The following is a 17,616-nucleotide window of genomic DNA, read 5'->3' on the forward strand; positions in this document are numbered from 1 at the left end:
TGCAAGAGTAGCCAGTGCTCTTAACCACTGAGCCATCTCTCCAGCCCCTTGCCTCGATTTCTTAACAAAGAATTGGACTTTTCATGCCCTCTACATGGTACCCCAGGTCAGGACCCAGAGGATTCTGGGAGCTGGACTCAGTCTTACCCAGTCATCCACATGCCGTCTCTGTAGCTTTAGCTTGGAGTTCAGCCTCTCTGAGCCTCAGTCTTTAGAGAGTGCCTTCCAGATGGCTGGGAGCATGAAGTGACCAAGGGTCATGAAGCACCCGTCTCTGGCACTCACTCTATAACGGTAGTCCGCTAAGAAAGCCTTCTCTTGCTTTCTGAAGGCAGAGTGAGGAGAGGAAACCAGAGCTGTTCTGGTCTCTGCAGGCAATTCTGTTGGTCCCCACAGAACTTCGGGGTCCCCAGAACTCACACACACAGTCCATCCAGGCTACTGCCTCTCCCAGTCACTGGGGCTCTTCTAACATCTCCAACCAGACACCAAAGCCTGCAGGCTGAGCACCATGGTGTGTCTGCTGAGCACCTTCTGCAGGCAGCCAACCCCACAACGCAGGTCCCATGTGGATCTATTTGCTTTAACACCCAGATTGAAACAGGTCTTCTGAATGTATTGATTGACCGAGTCATTCATTCTTTCCCCATATGCCAAGCCGTTTTTGAGAATGATTCTCATGCACATGAGCAGATGCTAGACCGAAGCAGAGACTATGACCCAGCCACTAGGGGACACCTGACTTCAAAGAGCTTCCAGTACAGGGAGGAGGGGTCATGCTACCCAACTGCTGCCCTGGAAGATAATGCCAGCCACTGGAGCCCGAAGACTACATCTTGGGGTCTCTCAGGGGAAGCTGGAGCTTGCAGGCTAAACACTGGATACCAGAACCAAACCAGCCTTGCCAACAAAAATGGGCTCAGAGGCAAGTGAACATAAGTCAGGCCACCTTAGAGGCTGGGAATGAGGTGGTGGAGGGGACACGGGGAGCATAGATGCCCTTGCTCAGCGGACCTGACTGGAGAAAGTCAGTCCTCCCAGGTCATCCCCATACTATTGCTGGTAGTGGTAGACACATGGGCAGGGACTGTCCAGGATCTACAGGGTGTCAGTGAAGCCAGCAAGGGCAAGCGGTAGACAAGAGGCAGAAAGCAGTCTCTTCCAAGACTGCCATCCTGCAGGCCCCACCTAGGTCCCTAGGAGACTGGCAAAAGATGAAACTCAAAGAGAGCAGAATGTGGGTGCTAAGGTAGCTCACTCAACAGAGTTATGAATGGCCAGAACAAGACCTAGGCACTGACCTTGGCATTGGACATGAAAAGCTGAATTGATGGGGTCTCGGCTGTCAGGGGACTGATGCAAGGAGATAAGAACATAAAGAACTAAAGAAGCAACCAGGGTGAGCATGGGGACATATCGCAGTGGAGGGTCCTTCTCAGAGATGTGAGGGCCCATCACCTGGAGGCTCGCTGAAGGATGGAATGAAGCCAGTCTTCAGAAGGGTGGAAGAAGGTTCCATGGCAGGCAGAGGATGAAAGAAGCACAGTGATCCTGAGGCAGAAAGAGGCAGGCTGTCTGTGGAATAATGAAGGGTTAGGAAACACGGAGCTTGGCAATGTTAGAGACGGGGGCAAGGATCGACACCACATGGTGTCCAGCCTTCCAACCATGGGTAGTAGTCTGATTTAATTTTACTTGCCATGGGAAACCATTGGTTTTAGGTAGCAGAGTGACTTGGTCTAAATTGTCTTTAAAAGATGATTCTGAAAGAATAGATTAGGAAGGAAATAACCAAAACAGGGAAGCCTTGGAAAGAGGGCCAAGGGCTACCTTCAAAGACTTAAGGAAGACTCCCCTGACGACCTCATCCAAGGGTCCTGCAAAACAGGCCTCCAAGCTCACTGCAGCAAGTCAGATGTCAGACGTGTTGACATTGTTGCCTTCGGCAGGAGGCCAATGTGTCCACCCAGGCAAGGGATGGTCACAGCTTGGACAAGAGCAGAAACAGGGGCTGGAGAGATAGTTCATCAATTAAGAGCATTGGCTGTTCTTCCAGAGGACCCGGGTTTGATTCCCAGCACCCACATGGCGGCTGACAACCATCTGTAACTCTGGTTCCAGGGGATCCAACACCCTCTTTTGACCTCTGTGGGCATTGCATGATGGGTGCATTTATGTACATGCAGGCAACACCCTCATACACATAAAAAATCAATCAATAAAATATTTTAAAAGAGAGCAGAAACTGTGGCAATAGAGAGAAATGGACAGGGCCAGGACCCATTGGACTGTGTGAGCCAAATGGGAGAAAGTCAAAAAAGCCTCCAAGAACTGAGCCTGACTTCCTGAACATTGTGTCAGGTCCCCTGTGAGACACCTCTGGGAACAGTTGGAATACCTTGGGAATCTCCCACACAGCCTTACTGCAAGTTGTGTGATGCCAGGGTACAGTGCGAAAGAACCAATGATAGAGCCCCCCGACGCCTGACACCAGAGAGCTTCAGTTCCCCCCACCGTGAGAACAGAGCCCAGTGGATCACATGGGGACGTGTGTCCATAGCCCTTCCTTCCTGTTGGTAAACCAGGCATAACTCCAAGAGAGAAGATGACTGCGAGCTTGGAGCTCTGCCCAGGGACACTGTCAGGTGGCAGAAGGCTCTGGACATGGCTGGGGATCCCTGCCTAAAGAGGCACTATGAGAGGTCTTACATGACCCCTGCCATAGAAGTCTATTCTTCAGGTTGTGGTCTGCTGCTGAGCTAAAAGAACTCACTGGTCACTCTTGGGCAGCGACTCCCCAAGACCTATGTTGGGGGCATGGCAAGCTATTGCTTTTTACATACACCTGGGCTGGAGAGAGGCCATGGCCAATGAGTTGGGTTTCCCCTCGGATGTAGGATCTGCAGATGTCCTCTGAGGGAAGCCAGAGCTTTGCCCTGTCCTCAGGAGCAGCTGACTTGGATGGCTTCCTTCCCTCCTTCCCTGTAGGCTTCTGAAAGCCAAGAGCCCAAACAGTAATGTGATCCCGGTGCGTCCTCCCTGGAAATCCGGACCGGGGAGGCCCTGGGTATCAGTGTCCTAGCTCCAGAAAAGCAGTGCCCAGAACACATAACCTGACCCCCTCATCAAGGGACGAAGCCCTAGCACAGCCACCATTGCCTAGGGGACATCTTTGGGGAACCACAGGTCAGCTCCCAAGATATTGATGGAGACCATAAAGCATGGCCTTCACCCCAGAGCAGAAGCAGGTCTCCACCAGCAGCCAGCTTTCCTCCTGCTCGAATGAGGTCATTTCATCCATTTATTGAACTCATTTAGGATCTGTAGAGTCCTGAGTTGGAGCTGGAGTACAGGACCCAATGAGGCTCCTGCCTTCCCACAGCCTAACGCCTGGCCATTTAAAGGAGGTGCAATTTCATGCTCAACTCAGGGGCTGCTGTATCCACAGCATCCCATTCTAACAGGGACCATAGTAAGACACGGCTTAAGCACCTGCTGTCAGTAGGATGCTGAAGAGCTTCTGAAATATAGAGGATGCTAAGGAAATATGGGAAGTGAGTTGGGACAAGAGTGTAAGAAAGGGTAAAATAAATGAAAATCCCAAGCAGGCATACCTGCACCCTAGGAAGGACTGATGGGCCAAGGGAGAAGCCAACCAGCCATGGGGAGAGGGAGGTATTGTTTATTCTCACTCACTCACAGCCAGTCTGTGCTGAGCCCAAGTTCCTGCCCTCCCTAGGAAGCACAGGAACAAACAGGTAGTTGAAACAGGATCCCAGATGCTGCCGAATCTGGGGCCAAGAACTTTTCCAGAAGTGATACAGTTGGGCCTTGTGAGATGAGGGGGCACAGGCTGGGGTGGAGAGGTAGACATTAACCCTCTCTCTCTCCCTCTTTCCCTTCAGCCCATGACACGGGTCTTGTAACCCTACAAGTTGCCTTCAACAACCAGATCATCTCCAACTCAGTGGTGTTTGAATACAAAGCCCGGGCTCTGCCCACACTTCCTTCCTCCCAGCACGACTGGCTGTCATTAGACGGTAAGAATGGCATCCGGGTTCTCTTGTTGGCAAGAGGAGGGAGAGTTGGTATATAAGATGTGAAAAAAGGACCTGTTAAGTCCCCACACTGGGTTGTGAGTGCTGGTCATCAGTCAGTCTGTGTCTGTCCACTGGCTGGCCTCACCCTCACTCAGCCTCTCTGACAGCTTGTGACTATCACTCCTGTCATGGTATCTGAGTGGGTAAACAAGCTCCCTAGGAGCTGAGAGGTCTGGACAGACCCCAAGCAACAAGGTCCAAAGAGCTGCCGTGCCCCTCCAGGGCTGTTCTACATTTCCTACAGGAAGAAGAGCGAGTCCTGGAGGTTTGACCCAGCCCCACACCTCCTGGAGAGAACAGCAATGTGGGACACTGACGGAACACCTCAGGCTTGGGCTTTGTTCAGATGCAGAGGCCTGGACAGCTGGGCTGCCTTTCAGGATTAGCTAGCCAGACCTCTTCCAAGAAGCTCTCTGCTCCATCAGCCCAGCTTCCTGGCTGTTTTTACTGAAGCTTCTGCCCTGGGTACCTTCTCAGGCAAGCACAGGCTCAGGACTGTGGCTGAGAATGTACTTCGAAGGGAAGATGCAGAGCTTGCTGGCCATGGAGGGGCTGGAGCTCCCAGAGCTGCTGGCCTTGACCATGAGTAGACTTTCATGACCCAAGGGGGCACCAGTGGCTCTACAGAGAAAAGCTGGCAAAGACAGGCTCAGGGTGGGGGGTCAGGTGTCTCAGGTCAGAGGCTGCCATCCCCTGTCCGGATGGATACCAGGAAGCCATAGAGCTGGCAAGTTCTGGGTGGGGTCAAGCCCAGGGATACCAATGTAAGACCTAGACCTCAGAATCAGGGTAGCCCATAGAAGCGACAGTCTATCCACTGGAGGCTGCAGCAGTCTCTGGGTGTAGATGGGTTCTCTGAGTACCCTCCCACACACACCTGTAGTAGCCATATTGCTTTCTTATCTCAGCCTCCCCCCACCCCCCACTCCCCACCCTGGCTGCTGGCTGTGGCAGGTCCTTGCCGTGCACAGCTTTCTAGAACTAGCCAGTGTGAAGAGCCCAACCTTATCAGGCCTCTGCCCCAGCAGTAACAGGGTACCCAGAAGGCACCCTGGCTCCTGAACCCTCAGGAGCTACTCCCAGAGGTGGTTTGGGGTCAGCAGGCATCTGCACCCTGGCAGCTCTGCCTGGGAGCACCATGCCAGCCTTGGCAGCAAACCTGGCAGAGGCTAGAGCCAGCGGGAGCTGTGGTGATGACCTGCAATATGTTACAGAGAAGGGCAGGGTAACCAGGGGCTCCCGTTCAGGAAATCCGGTTTCTCTCAGAGGGACCATGTAGGTCTCAATAGAGTGGAACCAAAGGATGCTGGGGCCAATGTAGTGTCCTGTCTAGGAGATGGAGCCTGTTTTGAAAGCAGAGTTTCAGGCCAATCAGTGCCTTAGAGCACAGGAAACGTCTCCTGGTCCCTAAATGTGCAGAGGGTCAGGTCCACCCACTGGTCCTGCTGATGAAAGGCAGAGGACACTGTGTTGGGGAGTGGTGTTAACTACCTCAGGACAAACACACCTCTGAGTTCACCAGGCCTCTGGGCACTAGCTCCCTAGCAGCTCCTGTTCCCAGGATTGAGCTCTGCCTTCTGCAGCCTCCAAGCTGAAATAAGCATCCCCCTAGCCCCTTGGCAGGAAACAGAAGAGTGTGGGCATCTGATCAAAGTCGGCTCTGTATTACCATCCAGAGTGCAGCTAGAGCCCTAGCTCTGCCTGCCTGGGAGCCACCGTGAGGAACCCAGACTGGTCCTGCCTGGCTGGGCAAGGCCAGCTTGCCACCACAAGGTCCAGACCTATTACAGACTTGACACAGAGACCCAAAGGGCCCCTGTGGCATTCCCTTCCCTTTGGTCTTGGCCAGCTGTCCTTTCAAGTAATAGGGGTGGAGGAGAGAAGACAACCCGACTTTGAGGCCCCACCTGGCTGAGAAGCCCGGGAGCTTCCTGGAGCTTCTTTATCTCCTAAATGAATGCATGTGACTTGCCCACCATTTCCCCAGCCTTTCGCCCGCTGGATGTTCCGTGGGGGAGGGAAACAGCTCCAAGCCGCAGCGCCAGGGGCATAATCTGCCCTAGCGCTAGAGACAGCTGGGACCGATAGCAGGAGGGCGGGGGTCCCTGGGCCTCCCGCCAACTGCTCGGCTTGGCAGTGAGCTTTGTGTCGAGGCAGATGCTGCAGCAGCCGGGCGGTGGTAAGCCTCTCCCCTCCCTCTCTCGCTTCTCCTCTGCCCACCCCATCGGATCTCTGCGCCTGTCTCGCCGCGGTCACTGGGCACCTTCTCCATCAGAGCTCACCAGACAGTGGGGACGTGTGTGCAAAAGCGGGGTACAGGCCAGCGATCTGGGGCACGGTGGCCCGGAGGCGCGTACACACACACGCACACACGCACCCTCCCTCCCCCTCCCCGCGCGCTTGCGCGTAGACACACACACACTCTCCTCTCCCCCTCCCTCCCTCCCTCCCTCTCTCCCTCTCTCCCTCTCTCCCTCCCTCACAATGGAGACAAGTGGAAAAGGTGCCCTCAGGATGTGAGTGTCCTCTAGTCTGTGGTGCTGGACTCTGTCTGGTGCCCAAGAGGGATGGCCTTTCTCTCGCACACGCACTCGCTCTCCGGGCGCGCGCAGCCGCAATGCGGGGTCGGTTCGTGGAGCAGCTGGAGATGCTGGTCCCGCGGGGCCCCGGCTGCCGCAGAACCGTGGGTGTTCCTTTGCGCACGGCCCTTCCCAGCTGGGAGAGGGAACCACGATGCGCAAGAGCTTGGCGGTGGCGGGTGCGGAGCTGGGCGGTCCCTCCGCCCTACTTGGACCCTTGGGAGCACACTTGGTCCCTCTCCTATCCCAGAGCGCGGGGGGGGGGCAGGGGGACTGTTTGGGGACCGGAATTTCTACCTTCACCGCATTTAAACAATGGACTTGTTTACCAGATTCGAGGCCAGATGGGGGCGCCTGGCACCGCAGCGCAGCGGACTCGCGCGCAGGAGCCGCGTGCACGCAGCAGCTGTGTCTGCGCCTTTGTCCCTGTCCGCAGTGTTTCCCCATCCCTCCCACCCCCACCCCCACCCCCACCCCCACTCCCACTCCTCAGCCTTTGTCCACAGGGCTTTTGTGTTCGCAACCCCGCCCAGATCATCTCCTAGGTAGGGCTTCCTGGCGCAGAGACTCCACGTTCCCAAAACCCCAGCTAAGACGCAACGGTTCGGCGGAGATCATGCAGAAAAGGACTAAAGGAAAGTGCATTTATTCACCCTGGTGCTCAAGAAACAGCAGGGAGGCCTCCTGGTGACACTTGAGCCTGAGCAGGCAGGTGTCTCTCAACCAGGTTAAACCAGATTAAAGGCACATCATTCCAGGAGGAGAGGAGCTAGGGGACAGGAGGGGAGAAAACGCTGCTGTCTCTGCCAAGGCTCCAACTGCAGCCACTTTCCGCATTTCCCTTGAGGTCCAGATTCAAAGCAGATTTTCCCAGAGCTTGACCCTAGTTCATTTGCAGTGACTCCCGTATGGTCTGAGCAAGCAAGCTGTTCGTTTGGGTTTGTAAGGGGGACACTCTTTCAAACCGGAGGTAGGCAGGTTTGGTGGAGACTGTCTGGGTAGGGCTTCTGGGACATGATGTCTCTGTCTGCCGTGGGTCCAGCAGATACCAGGGCTGTGCTGTAGGTAGTGTCTTGTCTGTGCCTGTGTTTGCAAAGAGAATAAGCCCAGGCTATTGATCACCACAGTTCTGAAGCTGAGGGGTTGGGCAGGCCCTCATCTGGCCAGGGTACTAGGGCACCTTTAAGTGACCTCTGTCCCTGGAAGGGATGGTGAATGGGACTTCTGGGTGTCTTATTTCTGTCCCGATAACCATCTTATTCACCCAAAAGGCAGGTTGGGGAGGTTCAGGGGCTCCTTGTCCCCAGATCCCACTCTGCTGGTCCTCTTCTGGGAACCCCACTAAGCTGTTTAGACTGTTTTACTGCTTCTCTCACAACTGAGCCTCAGGCCTGAGTGAGAGAATTGGAATAAGACATGGATACAGCTCTCCTGAGCGGGCCTGGGCTGAGCTGGGCTGGTCACCTCCAAGGGACCTTGTCATCATCTCAGGCAAAGAGGAAGCTGGGTCTGCAAGTTTAAGCTTGATTATCCAGGTGCCTGCCTCCCATGCCAGCTTCAGGCAGGCTGAATGTCCCCCCTTCAGCTCACAGGGCAGAGGAGGTTATTTTCCGACATCCTACCCTGACACCCTGGCTTTAGTCTGGGAGTCTGGAGAATTCAGAGCCTTCCCTTGTCTAGGGAGAAGGGAAGAAGGAAAGACAAGATCTGGCCTCCTGGTTTACTCTGGTCTGAATAAGCCATCCTCTCTGTGTAAACCGATGGGAAAGGTGGAGCTGTCTCTGAGCTGTAATGTCCCTAGCATATGGTCTCCTGCTGGCTGGCATCTAACTCTAGCCTGGACCCTCCAGGGCTGAGAGACGCCACAGACCTAGAGACTTTGCATACAATTTTTGTGACAGTGGAAGTCTAGGGATCTAGGGGTCTTGGGTGCAGTCTGGCTGGGACACTGGCTCCTGAGAGGCCTCTGAGATGTTTCTTCCCAGGGTGGGACTCCAGGGCTTCCTGATGAGTGGACTTGGGCCAGCCTCTCTGGACTGGCTCCCTCCATGGTCTCCACACACGTGTCCAGCACACCCTGCCATCACACTCATTGGGCCTGGAGCCTGCTGGGTGATGTGGAAGAGAACAGACATGGGCAAGCGGAGACCCGGAACAATCCGAAGGCATCATTTCCCCACATGATGGACAAAGGACAAAAGCAGCTTTGTAAATAATAGCACAGAATACAAAATTCACAAGAATATTTAAGATAATTCAGCATTAGTGAATAGTCTTAACTTGAATGACTTTGAATGGCAGGATGTTCAAAGCACTCACATTTTGCTGCTCTTAGGGACACTGTGGGGACACTGTAGAGCCACTGGCATCGGAGCTGGCCAGTAAGTGAACAAAGGCTAGTAAGTAAGCCAAGACCCCCATCTAGAACTTTCCAGGTCCATCCCAAGTAGCCTCTGAGCAAACACAAGCTGGTTAGTGTGGGAGGTCTCTGGCTGCTTCTGTACATAGCAGTGACCTGGGGGACTCGGGTGGTAGGAGAACTGGTTTGAGCCTATTAGGGAAATAGGAGCTTTAACTCTCTCCTGGTAAACTGAGAACTCTCTCCTCCCAGGTGTTGGTATCAGAGAATTGGGAGTTTTAAGCAGAGGGCTCTCTCTCAGGTTAGAACTCTCTCCTGGGTAAATGTTAGGATTAGGAGTTGAAAGAGTCATAGGTGGAGAAAAGGAACCAACCCCATACAATCCATACTGACCTTTATTAATCAGTGAGGAGCTGAGTACTGATCAGTGGGAGTCTACAGTAGCCACACGGCCAAACAACAGGGGAGCAGAAGTACTTTTGTGTATGTAAACAGAGTAGTAGGGGTTGGTAGGGGATTTGGGACCTGCATTCTTCCCTGATTAGGGTCTCTGAAGGTCTTGTTTGCAGAACTTTATGGTTGGGGTTTATGGAGGTCCTAGAGTTGTTTGCAAAACAAGTGTTCCTTTATGGTTTGGGGTTAATAGGGGTCTCCCTTCAGTCAGTCCTGGAGCTGAGGGACAGAAATGTCCTTCTGAGCCCAGCCAGTTAATAAGGAGGGATCTTTATTATCAGCCCCTTCTATTCTCTGTGGCATCCACATCATAAGTTGGGGGGTCTTCTAGTGTCCTTTCTGTTGTGATAAAACACTCTGACCAAAACCAACTTAGACGAGGAAGAGTTTATTTGGCTTATACTTTCAGGTCCATCATTGAAGGAAGTCAGGGCAAGAACTCAACAGAAAGGAACTTGAAGCAAAAACCATGGAGAAACATTGCTTGCTGGCTCGCTCACAGGCTCATGCCTAGTTAGCTTTTCTATATAGCCTGGGACCACTTGCCCAGGTGATGGTGCCACCTGCAGTGGTTTGAGCTGGCCTTCATCAATTAACAATCAAGACAATCCCCCACAGACATGCCCGAAGGCCAATCTGATCTGGAAAATCCCTCAATTGAGACTCCCTTCTCAGGTGACTCTAGGCTGTGTCAAGTTGATAATTAAAGCTAACTAGGACAGGGATGCAGGTCCAGCTGCTTGGTCCCATGTGCCCCGAGGCATGCTTTCATAGAACAGAGGATGAAAATTACGTCAGCATCCAGTCAGGGGAGCATCTTTGCTATTGAGACCCCTCACCCCTAATGGGTCAGCTGTCGCTCTTGTAGCTCTCTGCAGCTAGAGCCACACTGAGTGGATCTGTGAGAGCTAAGAACAAGTCACCTTGGAGCTGGGCCTCACCCTGCTTCTTGCAACAAAGACAAATAATGGTACGCTACCAAGAAGGGGCATTTAGGATAAAGGCCAGCAAAGGGGTAACTTTGTCATCTCCACCCAGATACTTGGGCAGGAAGCAAAGACAGCACCATGAAAGAAGCCTGGAAACCTGGTAGGTGCAGGCTGCATTGTGGGCCCGGCTCCCTGGCCACTGGGGAATGAGGTGCCCACCCCAAAGCCTGTTTTGACGCTCCCAGTGGGTTGTGGAATTCTTACCCTATGGCTGCCATACGATTTACTATAAACCACAGAAGTGGAAGACTAAGATCCAGGTCAACAGGGCCAGGCTCTCTTTAGAGGCTGTGAAGAAGAAGCCTCCCTCCCTCTCCTCTTCCAGCTGCACTCAACTGTTAACAACCTTTGTCAGTGCAAGGCATGTGTCTCTTGTAATGAGCCACTCAGTCCACCATGAACCAATCACAAGGCCCTGTTTCCAAATCAGATCTCATGCTGAGGTTCCATTAGGCAGCTCAGCACACCAGTTCTTCAAGGCTTGTGTTCAAGGTATCCAGAAGGTCACCCAGTGTGGTTCTCCAGCTGGGCTGGGCTGAAGGCAAGCTGAGCTGCAGAGATGGCAAAAGTCCCCTGAGGGTTTGTTCTGTGCCAGGCTCTAACTGGATGTGGTGAGGGATGCAACAAGCACAGCCCTGCGCCTGGAAGCAATTGAGCAGTTCAGGCACAATCCTATGATCCCAATGGCCTGTTTGAAGAAATGCAAAGGAAGCACAGCTCACTCAACACTGAGCATTTATTTTGTGGACATTGGTACATCCTTGGAGAAGGCGGCTACTGCCAGCAGCATGGCCCTTGCCAAGGTCCCCCCCATGACCTTGTTGACCACATGACCGTTTGGTTCTCTAACCCTGCTGACTACCCCTTCCTCTTGTGACACCCTTTCGCCATAGGGTTTACACCTCCATACTCTCCTCCAGCTCCTCCTGACTCCCCTCACTATCACCAGCTCCTCCTTCTGGAAAGTTCTCAAGTGTCCACATGATGGGTTCCCTTCTCTCTTTGCCCATTTTGCTCAAGGGCTCATCTGTGCCACCTTCCTGTGTGTTAGTTGACTCATGGTTTCAGAGGATGTCATTCCATCATGGTAGGAAAGGCACGATGGTGGGAGTGGCTCAGTCCATGCTGGCCAGAGCTTAACAAGGTGACCATCCAGGAAGCAAAGTGCTCGGGTTGGAACCAGAAGCAGGTAGAACATTCAGGGCCTTTCCTCCAGCAACCCACTTCTAGCCAGGCTGTGTGTCTTCAGCCTCCCCAAACAGCACCATTGGCTGGGCACCCAGTGTTCAAGCACACAAACAAGCCAGGGAGTGGGGGACATTTTACTTCCAAACCATCTCAAGCTCAGTCCATGATGACTGCTTTTCAATATGTCTTCTTAGACCCAGAACTGACAAACTGCTCCCAGGAGGGCACCACTCAGACGTCCCATTCACATGTCTCCTTTGTGACCTCTGTGGTAGTCCCAGCCTGGAACCCCAGAAGGACTCTGGACCCCCGCACCCTCCCTCCCCCCAGTTACCAGGTCCAGCCTGGTGCTTTCCTCTCCTTCGTTTTTCTTAAGTTCTCTACTTCACCCCATCCTCAACACCACTGTCATGCTGCTCAAAATAGTCATGCACGTCTCAGCCCGTCTTCTGGCTTCCTTACCCTGAGATCATTCATTCTTCCATCATCCAGTAAATATGTGCTAAGCCTCTGCTGGGTGCCAAGCACTGATCTAGGCCCTGGGGAATCTTTATTCTTCTGGGGTGTATGTTCCAGTGGGGAGAAAGACAGCAAACAAGTAGAAAAACATATCAGATGGTGATTAGTGCTGGGCAGAGACCTTAAACTGGGTGGTCTGGGAGAGGGTGCCAGGGAAGTTACTTTAGGCTGGGGAGTCAGGGGGTCTCTGTGGTGGAGAAAGGAGTCAGACATGCTAAACTTACAAGAAGAACATCTAGGCAGGCAGAGGGAGTCTGAAGAAGAGAGTTCCCAGTGGGAAAACTAGCCAGGCATACTGGGCTACCTGGGGAGGCCATTGCAACCAGAATAAAGGAAGGAAAGAAAGAGAAGGGATCTCAGGAAGAATCAGCCAGGGAAGCCAGCAACAGCCAGGCCACATGGGGCCCATCATCCAAAGGAAGGACCTGGAACTTCATCCTGAGGTCAACAGGGAGCTGCTACAAAAGATGAGTCCCCGAGCTTAGGTGTGTGTTGAAGTGCATGCGGTGGCATGCTCAGGTGACATTTTCAGGAAATGAGGTGGCATGCTCAGGTGTGTGCTAAACCGGCTAGGTAATATCCCAGGTGTATGGTTAAGTGGGTGAGTTTTTCAGGCCACTCCAGCTGCCGTTTGGAGAATATGCCTCCTTCCCAGATGATGGTGTCTCTGATGAAGCTGGTAACAATCCCCAGAGACGGTGTGGCTTTGAGAGCCATGTGGAGGTAAAATCAGAGATCCTGCTGGTAATTTGGATGTGGAGGATGAGAAAGAGGACCAAATGGGTTGATAACTAGATTTGAGCCATTAATAACTAAAGGGACAGGACAACATATCCCGAGATGGAGAAGTTTGAAGAAGCAAGTTTTGGAGCTGGGGGAAAGGGGAATTCGGTTTTGGTGTGGTCGTAGCAGGGACACCAAAGTTGGCTTTGAAAGTCTAGAAGCGATGGAGAAAGAGGTACAGAATAGAGGTGAGATGTTGCAGTCCTGAGCTTATGGATGGCGTGAAAGTGGTGGCTACATGCAGTTGCTCTATGAAGGGGGTATGTATAGAAGCTGTGTGTCAACCTCTGGCTGGCCTAGCATTTGTCCATCAAACAAAAGAACTGGTGAAAGAGGCTATGAGGCCGGAGAGATGGAAGGCCTGGAGATGGGGTCCTGGGTTGGCTAAGGGAAGAAGGCATTTCAAGGACTTCCTCATCCATTTCCAGTGCCATGTGGAAAGGAGAACATTCCAGTCAGGGAGAACCACGTGTTGGAAGGCTAGAGGGGAGATGGAGCCCCATGAGTTTGGAGAACTCAGAGCAGCGGCCAGAAATTCCAGACCTGATGGTGCCAAACCTCAGCTCAGTGCCATGGCTCAGGGCAGGACAACAGATGGCAGGCAGGAGCCCCTCAGTACCTGGCAGGGAGGCCCTTCCCCCGTTCTCACCCTCTGCTGTGCAGCTGGAGGGAAGAATTCAATTCCCACTTCTGCCTGGTGCTGGTCTCAAAGACTGTTTGCTAGGTTTGTGGACCCAAGGAAGTTGGCCTCCTATTCCTCGGCTCGTGGAGAGATCCTGCAGCTTCCCTGAGTCCCAGAGAAATGCTCTCCTCATTCTTTCCACAGGACATGGAAAGTTCCAGAGTTGAACTCAAAGCAAGAACAAACTGTCATTCATCCCCACGCAGACAGTGTGCTGATGTCAGACAGGGAGAGACAGCGCTGGTCTCCTGAGCACTAGATGCTGCTGGAGTGCAGGAATCCTGCAGGTGGGAAGACTGCCCAGCAGGCTTGCTCAGACTTCATTGAACTACTACATTCTGTAGCTAACCAGTCAGCATGTCTCCAGAAAGCACAGCCATAGACATAGGCTTCTAGGGAGATATGGGACTCATGGGAACCAGCAAGTCTGTGTGCAGTAGGACTAGTTCAGGCTGCCGTTTGATTGGTTTCTATGGGCTTTCCTAAGATTGAACTTCCAGAATCCGTCTCCCTTAGAAAGAATGGAGATGCTGGTCTGTTGATCCAGGGGTTGGGGAGAAATAGCCCTGAGAGCAGGGCCTGGAGAACAGCAAGGAAGAGAAGGGGCAGAGGGTTGGGGGTCTCTGGGATCTCAGGGAAGCTGGGAGGAGACACGTCCCAGGCAGTCCATCTCCAGGCAGGACTGAGGAGGCAACACACCCTCTGACTGGAGCTAAGACAGAGGCCTCTCCTTCATAGAGCCCCTAAAAATACTCATGTCTGGTCCTGTCTGTGCAGTCGAGTGACCTTGTCTCTCACCTCTGTAACACCAGGACATTCCAAACAGTCTTTGATAGGCTGCAGACCAGCTTCCCACTGCAGTAACCTGGCCATACTCCCCACCCACTATGAACTCAGAGTGCTTTGTTAGAAGCATGGAAATGTGAAGGTAAATATGTGTTATATTTTTTAACACATCAATAACAGGAGGTGTTTTCAAAAGTGTTTGGAGATATTTTTTAAAAATCAGCACAGGAGGCTTAGAGAGATGGCTCAGAGGTTAAGAGCTCTGGATATTGTTGCAGAGGACCCGGGTTGATATTCCAGCACCCACGTGGTGGCTAACAACTGTCTGTAACTCCAGTTCCAGGGGATCCAACAACCTGTTCTGACCTCCATGGGCACTGCACGACATGGGTGCACTTACATATATGCAGACATGACACTCATTCGATAGATGACAGATAGATGATAGATATATAGATGATAGATAATAGATGTTAGATAGATAGATAGATAGATAGATAGGCAGACAAAGTGTTTAAAAATCAGCACAGAGCTGGGCATGGTGGTGTATATGTTAAATTCCAGCACTCTGTAAGATCAAGGCCAGCCTGGTCTATATAGCAAGTTCCAGGCCGGTGGGAGCTACAGGGAAAGCCTATCTCAAAAAACAAACAAACAAAGTCAGCAAAGAGTAAAAAGCAATTGAAACACTAAAACCAAACTTAGGATGTTGGAGAGTTAGTATTTGAGGGAACCCTGGGTCCTAGAAAATTCATGACTTGCCCCAAACCTTGGGTGACCTAATGGAAGCCTCCTAATACTTCCTTCTGCATGCCATCCTCCCTTCCACCTGCTTCCCCTTCCCTATCCCACAGCCAAACTCTCCTAAGCCCAGGAGACACAAAGACAGGAGAGAAGGGAACTGGCCAGAAGCCTAGAGCCATGCTGTAGGCTGTAGTTTCTTTGCCCAGGTCAAAGTTCATCTCTGGTGACCTGGCTCAGTTCACTGATGCTTTCCCAGCATTCACGCTAACAAGAGAGATGGAACCTGCTTCCCACGCTGTGCTCTAGGTGCCATGTGCCCAGGGGACTGGCTCTGCCATCAGTAGATGGGGAAGTCCCCAGTGGAAGCCTCAGGGATTTTTCTCTTGCTGGAACCTGAGATGTGCTGGAATATGTGCTGTTCTACCCCCTCACCCAACCTGACGATGCTTTAAAGAGTGGGTGACGTCTTGAGCCAGTTCACGGGCACCACACTACATTGATTGGTCTGGAGACACTTGGCGGAGCTGTCATTCTTCTAAGCCACTGTCAGCGTTGCTGCCCAGTCAGGGTAACAGCAGCATGCTGATGTCCGCCGTGCTCCAGGCCCTCTCCATGTGGATGCACTCACTCAGACTTTCCAACAACCACATTTTCAGGGGCGGACTCAGACACCAGAGTGGGCAGATGGTCCAGGGAGCAGCAGACACAGTGGCCTGGTCCCATCACTCCCTCTTGGCCACTGCATCCCAGGCATCCTCTGAGTCTCTTCTCTAGTTCAGTGATGCTGCCCTGGTGTTGACCCCCTGAGCTTGGAGCCTGTTCTGTTCCTGTGCCCCTTCTTGCTGCCCCGTGAAGAAAGCCTCGTTCTTTCTCTGTCTTCCCACATATTTTGTAAAATCACCCATTAGCAGGTTTTTTCTTTGAAATCACCTACAGGAATGGAGTGCATCCCCAATAGATGCTGTGTAGAAGTTGGGACTCAAAACAGGTACCTGTGCTTGCTAAGTTCACTGTAGAGTAGAGGGAAATTCAGACCTGACCACAAACCTTGGACCAAACAAGGATTTGGGGAGCTTATGATGGTAGGGGTGGGAATCCCTCAGGGAGGTCTAGCAAGGATTTCTTAAAGGAATGACCCTTGAAGAGATCTGAAAGACAAACAGAAGTTGACTCCATGTAGACAAAAGAACATTCTATTCAAGGGGATAGCATACACACAGGAGCTCTGTGGTGGGAGGGAGGTGTTGGTGAAGGCCAGGAGGCAGGAGGGAGGCAATAGATCAGGCTGGAGGACACTGGGGCATCAGGGGCAGGGCTAAGGAGGGCTGTCTTTATCCCTAAGAAGAGGGAAGCCATTGTGGGTTTAAGAGGCAGTGACATACCAGGTTTGCTTTTGGGGATGTGCACTCAGCTTCTGTGTGAAGAACTGATTGAAGAAGCAATCAGATGCATGTTGTTCAGATGCAACATGGGCGTTCTTAGGAGGAGAGGGCAGAGTCAAGAGACAATGATGGAAGTGACATCTGTAAAGGTTGCGGATGGACTGTCTGTGGGCTTTGTGTCATTCATCTTGGTGGAGGACTGACCATGAGTCTAGTGGAGTTTTATTGAAGGAGTCTTTGGAGCATCTCTGAGAGAAGCCAATGGCAAGTGGGCATAGACTTCAGAGCTCAGGGAAACAAACAGGCAGGAAAGAGGTCTGGACAGTTTGCACTGAGGTGGTACTGGATGAAGGGAGTCAGTGGATATGGATGAAATTCACAAGGCCAAGAATATAGCTGAATCCCAAGTCCAAGGATTTTTTTTGTCTTAATCAGCACCATGCCTCAACATCTGTCATAGGAAGGGAGGCTAGGAATGTAGAAGCTCTCAATAAATATTTCTTCACGGGATAGAGGGAGGATGAACGGATGGATAGGTAGGTGGATGGATAGATGTTTAGACAGATGGGTGAGGAGGTAGGTGGATGGATGGATAGGTAGATAGATGTAACAGATGAACGGACAAATGGATAGACAGATGAATGTATGGATGGATATATGGACAGAGGGGTGAACAAATGGATGGATAGAGAGATAGCCCAGTGATTTCTTTACAACCATCATCCTAATTGCTGACTGGCTTTGGTTTTGGGCTACAGCATCTGATAACAGAACCAGGCTGGGTAGGTGGCCATTGTTAATCATTTTGGTCTCTGTCTCACTGGACAAGTTTTGGGCAAGTGACAAAAACAAGAATGTAGAAACTTGATGGTACTTTGTTGAACATATCTTCAGAGCTTCGAAGGGGACACCTGGTGAAGACAGAATTCTTTCAGATCCCTACAGTTGGGAAAGAGGGCAAAGCAGTTATCTCTACTGAAATTCAGAACTCTGGGCATCAGAGAAGAGGGAAATGTCCCAGGCAGGTCTTTGGTAAGTCACTGCACATAATG

At 52.1% G+C, this 17,616-nt stretch overlaps 1 protein-coding gene across 9 annotated transcripts in view; it reads left to right on the plus strand.

Annotated features, from left to right (window-relative positions):
* Camta1 (calmodulin binding transcription activator 1) overlaps nt 1-17,616 on the plus strand; it is a 912,046-nt gene that overhangs the window by 825,308 nt on the left and 69,122 nt on the right. For all 9 annotated transcript variants that reach the window (XM_017795412.2, XM_029558273.1, XM_029558274.1 and 6 more), the window contains one exon: nt 3,906-4,040. In XM_017795412.2, the coding sequence (XP_017650901.1) occupies nt 3,906-4,040 (135 nt within the window). The remainder of the gene's footprint in view (nt 1-3,905; nt 4,041-17,616) is intronic.

The sequence above is a fragment of the Nannospalax galili genome, unplaced genomic scaffold (genome assembly GCF_000622305.1).
Source record: "Nannospalax galili isolate Female #2095 unplaced genomic scaffold, S.galili_v1.0 scaffold1488, whole genome shotgun sequence".
Classification (NCBI taxonomy): Eukaryota; Metazoa; Chordata; class Mammalia; order Rodentia; family Spalacidae; genus Nannospalax; species Nannospalax galili.